The following is a 16,290-nucleotide window of genomic DNA, read 5'->3' as shown; positions in this document are numbered from 1 at the left end:
TGAAATTATATAAAACGAGTTCTCTGTAATGCTGTTTATATTATTTATATTTACTTGACTTCATATGCTTCTTTATTTAAACACAATGCAAAAGTACCCTCTGTGAACCTATTGTATATAAAATGTTGCACTACAAAATAATACCATGAGAAATTCTCATTCTACCGATCAATGAGTTACTAAAATAATAATAAACATGGCTCAATATTGCTCTACAGTTATTGAATTGGCCTCGTAATGGTTTTGATTTTAATTTGTTATGAGCAAAACATACAAGTTTAATTCCTAAATCATGTGTATTTTATTAAGAACATAAGAACATAAGAAAGTTTACAAACGAGAGGAGGCCATTCAGCCCATCTTGCTTGTTTGGTTGTTAGTAGCTTATTGATCCCAGAATCTCATCAAGCAGCTTCTTGAAGGATCCCAGGGTGTCAGCTTCAACAACATTACTGGGGAGTTGGTTCCAGACCCTCACAATTCTTTGTGTAAAAAAGTGCCTCCTATTTTCTGCTCTGAATGCCCCTTTATCTAATCTCCATTTGTGACCCCTGGTCCTTGTTTCTTTTTTCAGGTCAAAAAAGTCCCCTGGGTCGACATTGTCTATACCTTTTAGGATTCTGAATGTTTGAATCAGATCGCCGCGTAGTCTTCTTTGTTCAAGACTGAATAGATTCAATTCTTTTAGCCTGTCTGCATATGACATGCCTTTTAAACCCGGGATAATTCTGGTTGCTCTTCTTTGCACTCTTTCTAGAGCAGCAATATCCTTTTTGTAACGAGGTGACCAGAACTGAACACAATATTTTAGGTGAGGTCTTACTGATGCATTGTAAAGTTTTAACATTACTTCCCTTGATTTAAATTCAACACTTTTCACAATATATCCAAGCATCTTGTTGGCCTTTTTTATAGTTTCCCCAGATTGTCTAGATGAAGACATTTCTGAGTCAACATAAACTCCTAGGTCTTTTTCATAGATTCCTTCTTCAATTTCAGTATCTCCCATATGATATTTATAATGCACATTTTTATTGCCTGCGTGCAGTACCTTACACTTTTCTCTATTAAATGTCATTTGCCATGCATCTGCCCAGTTCTGAATGCTGTCTAGATCATTTTGAATGACCTTTGCTGCTGCAACAGTGTTTGCCACTCCTCCTGTTTAGGTGTCGTCTGCTAATTTAACAAGTTTGCTTACTATACCAGAATCTAAATCATTAATGTAGATTAGGAATAGCAGAGGACCTAATACTGATCCCTGTGGTACACCACTGGTTACCTCACTCCATTTTGAGGTTTCTCCTCTAATCAGTACTTTCTGTTTTCTACATGTTAACCACTCCCTAATCCATGTGCATGCATTTCCTTGAATCCCTACTGTGTTCAGTTTGAGAATTAATCTTTTATGCAGGACTTTGTCAAAAGCTTTCTGGAAATCTAAATAAACCATGTCGTATGCTTTGCAATTATCCATTGTCAATGTTGCATCCTCAAAAAAGTTAAGCAGGTTAGTTAGACACAATCTCCCTTCCTATTGAGAATAGTTGAGTATTTATTTCTATGCAATAACTTTAAATGGTGTCCTATTGGTTTCTGACAATTGTACTTGATGTCAGTGTTTATTGATGAGAGCCATGGTGTGTGTAGTGAGACATGGATTTGGTCTGACAACCGTTACAAAGATTCATCATTTGGCAGCACAAGGACACACTTCTTGTCTCTGAGGCTCTTGGGCTTGTATCTGTGAAAACAGAAATATCATTATAAATGAAACCTCAAAAAATGTTACACACTGCATTACAAATAATGTTTATGCTACAATACGCTATGAAAGCTGTAAAGTAGAGCAATGCTGACAAGTTAAGACCCAACTATTTGGCATTATCTGGATAATGCCCAGTATTATCTTCCAGTTCTTTCTGATGTGTAATATTGTTATAATTAGGGCTACATTTACAACGGAAATCTATTAGATCTATTATTCCTGAGAAAAAATTACCTGACCCTGTCATTTTCTATTATGACTTGGGTTTGTACGCTAGTCTGGAAGTCTGGAAAAAGTATGGAAAAATGCCAGACTTATTTCCAGGGCTTGAAAATGCTTGAAAAACCATGTCTCTGTTATGAAAGTCTTGAAAAAGTCTGGAATTTTACTAGTATCACGGGAGAATGAAAATAATTCAGCGATTATTTTTTATAATTAATAAAAATCGAAAGCGGGTCAGTAGCTCTAGCGGCAACTGTCTAGGCAATTTACTAGTAGCAACTATATTGCTTGAGACCAAATCCCACGAGGATTACCCCATGTATCACCCCTGACAACGTCCTGACAACTCAAGCAATCCTATCCAGTCAGCACACTGGTATATGTCACATGACTCTGTCTGCTCCAGTGAATCAAAGGGTAAAATGGACACTACGACAGCCAAAATTTATGAATTTATATTGAAGGCTCTGATTTTTAAAATAAGTTACAAACTGGAATTGCAAGCTACTGTACTCTGCTCACCAAGGTTCACATTTTGTTATCTTGTTGTTACCTTTATTAAATCTTTAACGTTATTTCCCAACCCAGGAAAAAAAATTGAATAAAATAGTTATTATCACTGACTACGCTTTCTGTAGCCCCTATGGTGTGTATAAACGTAGCGTGTTAACATTGCTTTTTTCATTTCTTTAATGTGATTAATAAAATGTACTGGTAATTTATTTTAAATATATGGTGCTTGCTTGTAACTTACAGTACCGAGTGCAGCAACAGTCTTGGGTCCAAACCGTCAGCCGAGTGTAGATATACTATTTACATCCTCGCTATATGACCTTCATTATACGATTTAAATATTGATTTAAAATCGATATAGCATGCCACAGATAGGTACTGTAATTCTACTTTTATTCACAATCTCATTGCTGTTATTATTATTAGTGGTAGTAGTGACAAATATTGTACTAATAAAGAAAATCAAAGAATAAAAACAGTGCTAATATTATTAATAATGCCTTTATAATGCCTTACTCCAGCAGCTTATATTGTTCGGTTTCGATTGACCTTTTACTATATCAAACAAAAGGCTTTCGACCCAAACAGGGTTGTTATAGCGAGGGTGTACTGTATTTAGTATTTTACTTGTATGTTTAATATACGATACTTGCATATTTTAATATATAATGCGTGCACATTTGTTTTTTCATTTTTGTTATTTTTCACCTCCCATAGTGTTCAACATTTAATAACAGAGGGTATAAAGAAGTTTGGATCAAATCCAATATCATCCCTTACAAAAAAGTAATATACTGCAAGTATACTTGTGTCAAATGGTCTGGTTTTAGTATACTATTGGTACCATTATACTATCCTATTTTAGCACAAGTATACTTGCAGTATATAACTTTTTATATTCTCTTTGTAAATAATGCAACGTAGTCTCAAATATTGGACATTTCTTAGTTTGTATCTTACTTCTCTTTTGCATACCTGCATTATCTCTTGCTAGATATGCACCTCCAGATTCTGACAAATACTGTTAGAAAACCAGGTGCAACTTCTGCTCTGGATCAAAAAGCTATAATGTTCTGCGGCTGCCCACCTATGTGGATAACTTAAAAATAAACTAGTAGAAACTAAAACACAAGTCTGGGAAAAACAAATGGAAGTCTGCAAAAAGTATGGAAAAAGTAGGGAATTCTGATGTTGAAAAAGTATATGAACCCTGAAAGTGCCACGCATGTGGGTGTCATTTTAGTGTAACCTTGGGTGTGGTTAGGCTGCAGGAGCTAGAGCTCCTCGCCCATTCTGTCCAGCCAATGATATCTGCCAATTTCCCTATTTAACCCCAAATCATGCCCTTATTCTCTGTCTTGCATGTTTCATGCCCCTATCCTACCTTCCTCCCTTCTTCCTCCACTATACTGCTCCACCTCTGCAACGGTCTCCCTCTGGGGGCAAGTGACGCTTACTTCCCAACCTTAGAGGCACGCTATTTGCAGTAATAAATTGTGCACTAAATGGCTTGCACGCTAATTTTGAACGCCCCTTAGTAAATGAAGCCCATAGTGTATAGTGTAGAATGATAAAAAGTTTGTTAAAAAATTAAGTCTTGATCATTAGTAAACTAGGCATGGAAAAGACTAGATTTCTTAGCCGATGAATACAGAGGGGCTTGGTTTCTACAGAGAGCAGACGCTCCAGGTCAGGTTTGAATATTGTTGATGGGTTGTGGCAAAGCGCCCCGCCCCTGTGTGCATTTGTGTTATGTGTTGTATGTTGCGTGTGTAAATGTTGGTGTATAGATTGGTACACGGGATATAAACGGGTCTGTGTTTCACGTGTATTTAAAGTGTAGATTTGTATTTAGGCACGGGATTGCACATCACGCACGTGCATTTAAAATATAATATGTGAACACGGGGTTTCACGTAATGAATTCACGTGCTGGGATTCAAGTGAATAATTAATTAGTAATTGAATCCCAGCACAAACAGTATAAATAGATGCACGTTTAGTCACTCGTGGTTAGGTGTTCGGTGAGTGGAGAACGGGAGAGAGAGAAGGAGAAACGTAAAATAAGAACGTAAATATTAGTGTTATCTGCTCACCGTGTTTTGTTCGTCTGTCTGTGCACTGTCTAGTCCGTTTTGTTCGTCTGTTTATTTTGGCTACAAGTGCCGTGTCCTGTGTTTTTGTTGTTTCAAACCTTTTATTTTCTGTCTGTTATTAAATGCTGAGCGCAATCACGCGCTCAGCTTTACCAAAACCCCATCTCTCTGTTTATTTATTTCCTCCATCTGGTCTGACGCCACCCACTCCGGCCGTCTTTGTGACATGGGTGTAGTTAGTTCAATCACAGCTGCTCTTTATAGCATCCAGAAAAACTTTAGACTTTATTGAAATAAACTGGACGTGTTTCACAGCTGTTACTGATATTTTCCTTACCCAGAGTCCGTGCTGTAAAAGATTCACATCCAGCCCTTATTGCCGCAGTGATGTGAAGCTCGATATATCACCCCACAGCCAGGCCACCACATACCCTCGAAAAGGCAAAATATACAAGACATTTACCCAAATCCCATGTTGTATTGATCTCAATTATAGCGTGCAGCATAGTGCACCACACTTCGTCAGATGTATAGCTGGTGATGGCTACCACTTTATAGTATGTGTGGAGTGTGGGGGTACAGTACAGATATGGTCGTCTTGCTTTGGGAGTGTTATACGAGGACAGACAACTTGCCCAACTGGACAAAAGCCAGTTAACTCGCAGTTTACAAGGTAGGCAGCTGCACGTCATCCTGTCATCTAAACTAATGCCACCCAAACCCCAAGGCTTTGCAGGCAGTCCAGGTAATATATGTTCCAAAAAAAGAACTGGGGCGCTGCTGTAATCTGTATTTCAACTCCTTCCCCAATGGTTTGTTATATTTGCAAAAACAGATGTTGCTGAGTTGCATGTAATAGTGTTTTTTTTTTTTTTTTGCAGTCAAAATACAATCTGGCAGTCCCCTTTAATATGTTCCTGTTGAGATCACAATCACAATCTGTTAGATGATCTCCAGTAATGGAAGCTTTCCAAGCGGTCAGTTTGTTTATTGCTTCCATGCAAGCAAACGGAAATCCATTTCTAGCCAAATGTTCTTACTGTAAGGTTAATCGAGTGATGCACTTGTAATGGAAATTACTTCACTTACATTTTATTGCTGTTATTAAATGTAGTTTCTAGTGTTCATTTTTAATACTAAAGATTAAACATCATTGCTAGAATATGTAGAACAGTATATTGTATTTACTATGCTTGACAAATAGGATCTATAGATATTGCTATACTATACTTAGGGCTTCTGTTTTGTGGTTTTTATTAATTGTAGTTTTCGGTGCTTATTTTTAGCTTACTTTAAGTTTCAAGTTTTTGTAAAAAAAATTTTGGGGGGGGCTTTAGTTTTTGATATACTGTATGAAATTAGTGTTTTCGGGGTTTTTTTCTGTCAAAATATGTATAGTAGTAACTTGACAGTACTTACACACTTAAGTTGTACCTTTTTTCCTTTGCTGTCTTCCACAACAAAATCCCTATGGTCACAGGCATATTCTGGGATTTTTGTGTGTAGGCATCTTTTTACATTTCAACACAATTCTGTTTTAAATCCTCCGTATCTTAACTGTAATACAACTTATAGCTGGTATAATCAGTAAAAAAAGAAAAGACGAGGAGTCTTCTACAATATTTACAATACAATATGCATTTATATAGCGCCTTTCATCAAAGGACCTCAAAGCACTTTAACACAGATAGCACAATAAAACAACAGTGAAAATAAATAAATATGAATATGAAAAGGTTAAAAAAGCTAATTCATAAAAATACATTTTTAATCTAGATTTAAAAACAGTTAAAGTCCCAGCTTCCCTGACAAAAATGGGGACATCATTTAAAAATTGCGGCGCTTTATAACAAAAAGCCCTTCTTCCCTTTTTTGTTTTATTAACTGCACGAGGCTGGCTGGAAGAAAATGAACAGTTACATGCATCCCAGTGCCGCAGATAGGAAGTAGCTATGGGCCACCTCCCTCCGGGACAAGGCACGCTGCAAGGTGGCGGCTGGGGAGGAGGAGACTAAAACAAAAGAAGCGACTTGGGAGAATAACACACAGAGCCTTTATGCGCTTGCTGATGACGTGTTGGTTAGGGAGCGACTGGGTTCTGTAGCTGATATTTCGAGCTGCAGCCTGACCAAACCGAAAAAGAAAAAAAACAATCTCTGTAAAATGTAAACTGTGCCTGAGATGTAAATATTTGTAATTTTAAGTGTAACTAAATATTTTAGTAAATCGTTACTGTAATTAGTTATAATCGTATTCAAGTAACTTGCAATCTAACAGATTACTTTTATTTAATTTCCCCAACACTGGATAGATGTTTAATTTATTTTTTTCACATTTTTCCCTAACCTGATATATAAGCTATTTTCTAATAAGCAACATCTGATATTCTGGAAGATTGTTTTCATGTTACCTCAGCATGAATGAACAGTTTTGAATATCTAATTCAATATGGAATGTTAATCTGTTTGCTAAAAACACCTCTCAGTTCTTGTGCTAGTGTTTACATTTATGCACTTACTTGTTACAACATGCTGCATTTATCAGGTACATTCTACATAAAGTGGCGGCTACAGGTTGATTTTAAAGTCAGGCGGGTCTACTGTAATAAAACTCCACATGTACTGTAACAGAAAAGATAAATAAGCAGTGATCAGTGTGTGCCGTGGGTGTTGCTGTGTTCCTGACTAAATGATGTAAAACGAACACAGGTTTGCCATATTACACCAAAATGCACACACTCCTGGATTGTGAAGGCTTGCATAGTGAGCAACCGTGTGGCCGACTGCACAACACCTGCATAACATTCCTGTTTACCATCACCTACCATGTGTACCATATTGTTTGTGTAGATCTTGCACTCAGAATGTCAATTACAAAGCATTCTAAATGTTTAAACCACAACAGGTTCTATAAACAGATAACATATTAAGTGTGTTAATATCAGGGTTTTGTCTGTTTTTTATAGAAATTTACTTACTTATAATATGTTTATAACAGTTCGGTGGCTACCTCTAATCACATTGAGAGTCTCTTGTGCTCGCTGGCCTGACACAGCAAAGTGTGCGAGAAATACATTTCTACCCCTAAGGGTTCACACCAGTGAGATCGTGGTCCTTGTAGCAGGGTTAACAGCAGTCTCCACTGCCAGGAAGGTCCTGAAGAACGTGGTCCTTGTAGCAGGGGTAACAGCAGTCTCCACTGCCAGGAAGGTCCTGAAGAACGTGGTCCTTGTAGCAGGGTTAACAGCAGTCTCCACTGCCAGGAAGGTCCTGAAGAACGTGGTCCTTGTAGCAGGGTTAACAGCAGTCTCCTCTGCCAGGAAGGTCCTGAAGAACGTGGTCCTTGTAGCAATTTCCTCAGCAGACGATCCATCTCTGGTACCATGGCCCCTGTTTTTGTTTCATCAGCCTATAATAACAAAACAAAACTGTTACAGTCTTCTGCAAGATAAATCATTAATTAAATAACAGATTGACTAAACTGTATTATTATTATTATTATTATTATTATTATTATTATTATTATTATTATTATTATTATTATTATTATTATTATTAGTACTACTACAACTACATAAATCTTTAAAGCTGGTAATTGTTAAGGACTTAATGTTGCCATTATTTAAAATAAATAAATTTAAAGTATGGTTACTCCTTGATAGTAAATGATACACAGCTAGCAGATAAATGTACCTGGAAAAGCTTGTTGAAATCATTCAACAGTGGCAAAATATATTTGAGAAACATCAATGTTAGCTGAGTGAAGTTTTACCCGGCCCTGCTTTTCAGCATCCTCATGCCTGCCAAAGTAACTTTTCAAAGCTGGACATTGGTCAAGAACCTGCTCTACCACCCTCTGAAGAGACAGCCATCGCGTCAGGCAATGTTTTAAAATCTCCAGTTGGTCAACTTCAACAAACTCCTGAAACTCTTTCTAGACTTCCTTCCGTTTGAAACTGAGGACAAAAAACACAGGATGTATATTACTGTAGGATTGCTCATTTTCGATGTATATATAATACTGTATATAGTTATATATGTTCTCTACCTGCCTGTAAAACTTTAACTAGCATTGCAAATATCTTACAATGAAGAAAAACAAGCAAGTTTTCCTATCTACAGGCTAGAAAGAAATTTGCTTTAACTGTGAAGAAAGGTATGTAGTTACTACACAACACTTGTTGTGACCATTATAGTGGCATAATTAAAGACAACATGTTAACAGTATAATGCAAAAGCATGAGTCTGCAGGAAGACAGGCACATATGAGACCCATTTAAAACAGGAAAATTAACTAAAGTATGTCAAAATTATGAAAAATATCTGTCTTTTTTTAATTAAGCCATGTGCAGAATTAGTAGGGTTAATAATGGATATTTGCATTAAACATATCTTTTAAATTGCAACCTGAGGATCTCAAAGCAACAACATTTTTTGTAGAAATAGCGCACCACAGCCTCATATAAAGTAAAGTAATTTGGTAGGAGTAAACATTGAAAACAGCAACCAAATAAATTTAAACATACAACTATCCAACTTCAATATACTGTAACGTAAAATATAAAAAAATTATGTAAGGAAAACCCCTTCACTAAGTTAGTTAAAATAAAATAGCACACATTAAAATAATACCTAATTAACATTAAGAACTCACCTATGCTCAAAATGCCAAAAGATGTCAATTAACAAGTCATCCACAGGAACTGACAGCTGATTTAACCCGGCACAAACGCACAAGTTTGCAAGATGGCATATACATCCAATGTTGAAAACATTTGGCTGCTTTTCACGAGTGCGTGAGGGGACAGATTTTTTTTTCCTATCATGACATTGCATTTGTCGCTTGCAAAGCCCACACAATTGTCCCACGGAATGTCAAGATCACTGTAAAAGAATAGTAGAATTAATAATACAGTACGAAACATTTTTAGAAATATAAATAGTCTATGTACAGAATCTAGAAATGTTATATTAAAAAGTAGGTGTTTTAAGTAACAATAAATATTCTTACCTTAATTTTATTCAATGTATTGAAGACGGCTTCACTTGTTCCAGTGTTGCAAACAGGCATGTCTAAAATCCTGCTAGCGGCGCCATCATCTTCAAATAACTTGACTAGAATGACCAGCCTCTTCTCACCCTTATGATCGTTTGATTCATCAATCATAACCGAGTATGGACCAGTTTTGTCAACTCTGGGGCAGGTTGTGCTCCGCAACAAATTGACAAAACAAAACACTGCCTTCATGACCGCTTCAGTTGTTGGTGCTTGTTTCTGGTGAATGTACGACGTTATCAACTTATTCATCTGCTTCTGCTTAAGGTTGTCACCGTGTAATTTTGTTCTGAAGTGCATTTTCAGATCATACACTCCTGACGCCACCACCTTAATGTCACAGCTACAAATGTTACAGAAAGCATAGTTTTGACGCTACAATACAAACTGTGTTGTCTACTGTAGTACAAATTTTGAAGAATACACCTTCAGCCTCTTATAGGAGGCATTGTGTTCCAGTGGTTAAAGTCCCGGGCTTGTAACCAGAAGGTCACTGGTTCAAATCCAACCACTGCCACTGACTGGCTCACTGTGTGACCCTGAGCAAGTAACTTAACCTCCTTGTGCTCCATCCTGCAGATGAGATGTTAAATCAATGTCCTTTTGTAAGTGACTGCATATAATGCACAGTTCACAGCTTACCTCTGTAAAGCGCTTTGTGATGGTGGTACACTATGAAAGACGCTATATAAAAACAAAGATATTATTATTATTATTATTATTATTATTATTATTATTATTATTATTATTATTACTGTGGCTCCATTTCCTGCTCTCAAATACCAGTTTCGACTCTCTGAGTAATGACGTGTTGTGTACAGAAACATAGAAGGCTTGCGCAGACCAGCTGTCAGTTTGAGACAACAAGGCAATTCTATCTTTGGAGTAAGGGGGGAGGTTGCATAGCAGCTACAGGAATATAGAATGGTAATGTACACCTCTTCATGGTGACCCCCCCTTCCCCGCCCCCCCCATCCCCCTGCCCATTCCCCCAAAATGAAATAATACGCTTGGATAGTTGTGTTGGATTTACCGCTGTGTCATGTATAAAGGGTTTTGCAGCCTCGCAAACAATAACAAACATATGCACAAATGTGCGAACCCATTGTACGGCCGTGAGACTCTCAAAACTGTGAAAAACCGTGAGTTTCACAGGTAAACCTTGAGACTTGACATCCATGCATTCTCAACTTGATTAGAGGTAGCCACTGAACACTTATGAACTTACATTAGAGGAAGGGGACTTTGTGAAAAACAACATCTGTAACAGTGTGTATTTTAGTGTTTAAAAGTAAAATGCCTGGATTGGTAATATTTGAGATGTTTAGCTCCGCCACTGTGTAGACAAGTTGACTGGACACTGTTGTCTCCATGCCAAGACCGTGTTTAACCCTTTCAGTCCTGAATTATTTTTGTCGAGCTGAAGAATGTGAAATGAAGTTATATAGTTCATAATGGAACTCCTTTATATGTGAGAACAGAACACACATTTATTTTTTTACACATATTTTGATAAATGGGACTTTAAAGTCCCGTCAGCACTTTAAGAACTCTAAAAAGCGCTAAGAGAAGCTGGGACCTTGAGGTCCTGCCAGGACAGAAAGGGTTCATGTTTGAAATTTCTTCATTCTAGATGTACGCAGTGCTTCATGAGACAAATGTATGGTACACAATTGAGAGCGTGTGAGTTACAGAGCTCTCCTGGTTCAATGTTTTGCAGCCTCCCCTGCTGAGAGCACTGCTGAAAAGAAAGGCTCGATGCACGCTGGCTTGATAGCAGGCATCCTTTTAATTGTTCTCATCATGGCAGCAGCAATCCTGGTGACAGTCTACATGTACCATCACCCCACGTCCGCCGCCAGTCTCTTCTTCATTGAGGTGAGTTACTGTTCACTTTTGAAATATGATTAGCGTTGCAGTGTGTTGCTGCCAATACAGTTTATTAACATAAATTAGAATTTGTTGAGAAATTTAGCTAAAGAATATCTGAAGGGATAAATAAGAAAACCTACTACTGTGTATTTAAAGTGGTTGGTGCTATCAAAAATCATTTTACAAGTCTTACCTGACAAGAAATTTTATTCACTATATAATTAATGTATGTTTAAAATGTACTTGATCTGGTATAGCACTAGGTTAATGGGTATGTGGCTTCAAGGGAGTCTGTGACTGCTTTACTTCCTAGGTTATTGCACCCCTGCAGTGTCTTCTGGGTCAAAGCATCTTACTGGCTCAAAAGCATGTTTCCAGCAGGAAAGGAGCCCCTGAAATGACACAGGAAGTGCAAGCCAAACTGAAAGCATGTCTTGCAAACAGATGTCATATTTTTAAATTGAACATACTGTAGGAAGATTTGATGATTGAGACACTTAAATTAATTACAAAAGACATTTTGAAGCTTATTCTACAAATGTGTATTTGTCCAATCTCTTTTTATTTAAAATAATTCTTTCATGGAAAATATTGTAGTAGGACAATGTCTCAGTATAGTGGCTTGGATATGATAGATCTGTTTAGCTTTCTGGGTCTACTATCATAGGCTTATAAAGCTGTGTTCACACTTTGAAAAATTAAACTGTTATTCAACTGAACATGGCCTACTGCATCCAGCAGTTGCAATGCATAAGAAATATTTTGAAAGAAACAAGCACATTTTTTTTAATTGGATTTGTGTGGCACTTAACCTTCTTCAACTTAAGAGATTACTTTCTGTGCAAGTTTAAAATTGATTTGTTCATTTTCTATTACAGACCGTGTATGGTTTGAAAGATGGATAAAAGTATTCTGTTTTTAAAAGTCTTGGATGTACCTTATGAAGGGAAACAGCAATACATAATCAAGCCACTACTTACAGTATTAGTCCGGTTTAAAGATGAACTCCCACACAGAACAGGCTACGGTTGAAACTTGACATCGTAAATGAATCCCTTTCCAAAACATATATATCATTCTATTGCAGTGCGATTCTCACATAAGGAGAAAAAGTCTTAAAATTTTGGACATTTTTATGACCATATTTAGAGCTCATCCCTCCCTCCACAGCCTTGGAATCAATCTACATGCTGGTAATACATAATGTTACAGCTTTTAGGTTTTGAGTAGCTATAAAGCTTTTGAGTAGCTGTATACACAACTGTATTATAGGGCTCTCTAGATCAAGTGTGAGCATGGATATCATACAACTAAAATTAACCCTGTGGAGTAATCTTACAAAGCTGTTGCCCCCACACTGTCGAAGCTTCATATTTCAGAGACCACTCGAGGTAATGACTTCATATCTGCAGGGTGATGTAAACACTGTATGCCAAATATGTTAGTTATCATGACATTGACCTCTGACCTCTGGCCCATTTGGTGTTGGCCAATAGAAATGTAACCGTTTCACAGCCTCATTGTTATTACGCAGCCCATACCAATGCCACAGATTTGACATCTTCGCAGATTACATTGTTTTTTATGCCATTCTCCTTACATTATGCCACCAGTTTTTATAAATGTTTTTTTTTGTTTGTTTGTTAAAAAAATGTTTTCGATCAATTGTCATATCCCAGTTTAACAGAGGTTATCGTTATGTCTGCTTTGTATTTCTAATCAAAATAATTTTCTGAGATATCTTGTCTGAATTTTTCATTTTTTAATTATTATTGTACTTGAATAAATTGCTTTTAAAATAATACAAATGTTATATAGCATAATAAAGTTAATATGTTAATATGTTTAATATATTAAAATAAGAAATACTGTTGTATTATGGATTAATTTAGACCAATATATTGGCCTAACTGGTGTTAAACCAAACCTAAATTCAGTACTAAGGTAAGTGGAACATTGCAATTCACCCTTCTAGTTTCCTTCTAAGCTTTGTGCTCGACTTTTTAGCTTATTATTATTATTATTATTTATTTCTTAGCAGACACCCATATCCAGGGCGACTTACAATCGTAAGCAAATACATTAAGTGTTACAATACAATAGCTGCTTTGGAAATCTGTTTTCTTTGTACTGCCAATATCACACACACACATATATATATATATATATATATATATATATATATATATATATATATATATATATATATATATATATATATATATATATATATATATGGTCATAGTGTGGTAGGGGATGTAAAACGTCAGACATTATTTTCAATTCAGACCGATTCAAATGAAATATCTTGGGGACTTTTATATGAAGAAAACTACTAAATCTTACTTACCGGTATTTTAAAATGTGCCTATACCCAAATAAAAATCATATTATTTGTTATGTTAACATACATCAATAAGTGTGAAGACTCACTTTAATTGTAGGAGTCTTCATTTACAAACCTCTGGCTATATACCTGTTTGTTTGTTTTATTTACAGAGGCGCCCAAGCAGATGGCCTGCAATGAAGTTCCGAAGGGGCTCTGGCCACCCTGCATACGCTGAAGTGGAGCCAGTTGGACAGGAAAAGGAAGGCTTTATTGTATCAGAACAGTGCTGAGATGTCAACAAGGACAGCTCACTTGTACTGGCATACAGGTGTGGGGGATTTTGCTGAAGTCTTTGATAAACCAGACGCGCTATAGCATACTGCTGCCCTCTGAAGAAAGACTAATGGATCAAGCCTTGAATTAAAAAAAAGAAACTCTTCTATCCAAGAGAACCACTACACAGTAGTCTTCCTTAGTGACACGGAAACATGTATCACAGATTAGACCAAGGCCTACTGGACAAAACTAGAACCTGAGAGGGTCTGGTTCACAGAGATCAATCATCATGTGAATCTTGCATTTCTTATTGCCTTGGAGCTCAATTACAACAGAAATCCATAGCTCACTGAAACTTGACATCCACCTGTGTCAGAACCATTTAGGCAGCCGTTTTGAGTAGGGTTTTTTAAGGGATTTAGGTAACCAGATATATTTTATGTGTCTATGACAGTATGGGGGGTGGAATATATTTTTCAAATGACAAAGTTATTTCACATTTTTAGTTTCGATAAGGCATTTTGCACTCATACGTATTTAAAAGGGTTTGGGAGAGGTTTTTTTTTTCTTTTTGGATTGTAATGACATTAGTTTATTTGATATGTTTTTAATAGTTGTTTTCCTTTTTGCTAAACAGCAAAAAGGAAGGGTACCAGTAGTGACACTCTTTAGCGGCAACTCTAGCTCTAACCAATCAGATGGGTGGTTTGGGATTGCATGATACGTCATATCTGGATATATCTGAGTATCCATCAACATGATTTGTGTGATTTAATATCTTATACTACTTGATCACACACATAAGTAACAAGAAGACTTGTTAATCCCAAATTACATTCAAAACATTTTGGCCTGGTTTTATTTGGTGCCTGTAGGGGTAATACAGTTCTTGATATTTAATTCTGTAAGAACAGAAAGTTAAAGGGGGAAAAATTAAGCTTTCAGAAACATAAGGCAATTTCATTAAAAGCATAATGAAGGGTTGCTCTACTAAATTAACACATCTTTCATTGCCGTTTATTTAAAATGTAACTAAAAAATCTCAAACACAGAACGAAGCAATATATGTACATTTCAATTTTGTAACCTTTAAATCAGCTCTCTATTCATGAATGAAAAGGTAGCGTTGAGATGTACAATTCCTCCCATTTCTTTCCTGGTCCATAAATAACAATATTTTCTTTAATAAATGAACTGCATATACTGGACTTACACTGTTAAACAGCATATCATTTAGTTTGAAATTCTTCCTCTTCCATCTCATCATCACTGGAACTCCAGTCTATAATTTGTGGCCAGTTTGGCTGTATTGATAGGGGCATGGTTTACTTTAGAAACCGCCTCCGCATACGCGGTTGTGTGTCCACCAATTGTGCGGTATCACCCCTCACCGCTCCCCGCTAGCGGTGTCGCGCCACTCAAGTGTGTCCCAGGTTTTAAGGTGCTGGACACTACAACAATTGATGATGTTTTACAAAAGTAAAACTGTTGCATTTTTTAGTCTGTTTCCCTATACGATGAAGGGCTCATTTATTATTATTATTATTTATTTCTTAGCAGACGCCCTTATCCAGGGCGACTTACAATTGTTACAACATATCACATTATACATTATTTCACATATCACATTATTTTTACATACAATTACCCATTTATACAGTTGGGTTATTACTGGAGCAATCTAGGTAAAGTACCTTGCTCAAGGGTACAACAGCAGTGTCCCCCACTGGGGATTGAACCCACAACCCTCCGGTCAAGAGTCCAGAGCCCTAACCACTACTCCACACTGCTGCCCTCATCATATATAACAGTTACATATATAAACAGTTTTTGGCAAAGTATGGATTCAGAATTCCCAAATAAAATATGAGATCTTCCCCCCCCCCCCAAGTCACCTTTATTATAAAAGGACACTGGTGAGGGGTGAGTATGTTGTGTAGTGAGTGGTCTTTGAGACAAAAGAGAGTACAGACGGCTTAAATTAGCTCTAAAGCACAATTGATTTGCTTTTGCTGGGTCTTTGTGGTTCTTCTGTAATCAGATGTGGATATTTTGCACAATCCAATAGTTCCCTTGTGTTTGATGCACATATTACTTGCATATAGATCTTTTTTAATTTTGCTTTTATCTTGATAGCAGACGCAAGACAGGCTCTTGTG

At 36.7% G+C, this 16,290-nt stretch overlaps 1 protein-coding gene across 1 annotated transcript in view; it reads left to right on the top strand.

Annotated features, from left to right (window-relative positions):
- The window catches only part of LOC117435642 (plexin domain-containing protein 2-like), a 148,757-nt gene extending 133,404 nt beyond the window's left edge, over positions 1–15,353 (top strand). The window contains exons 13-14 of the mRNA XM_034058978.3: positions 11,375–11,532; positions 14,026–15,353. Of these exons, the coding sequence (XP_033914869.2) occupies positions 11,375–11,532; positions 14,026–14,145 (278 nt within the window). The 3' untranslated portion in view covers positions 14,146–15,353. The remainder of the gene's footprint in view (positions 1–11,374; positions 11,533–14,025) is intronic.
- The last annotated feature ends 937 nt before the right edge of the window (positions 15,354–16,290 follow it).

Source organism: Acipenser ruthenus, chromosome 3 (genome assembly GCF_902713425.1).
Source record: "Acipenser ruthenus chromosome 3, fAciRut3.2 maternal haplotype, whole genome shotgun sequence".
In the NCBI taxonomy this organism is placed as follows: Eukaryota; Metazoa; Chordata; class Actinopteri; order Acipenseriformes; family Acipenseridae; genus Acipenser; species Acipenser ruthenus.
Note: the sequence above shows the minus strand (reverse complement) of the source record. Positions and strands in the feature narration are given on the sequence as shown.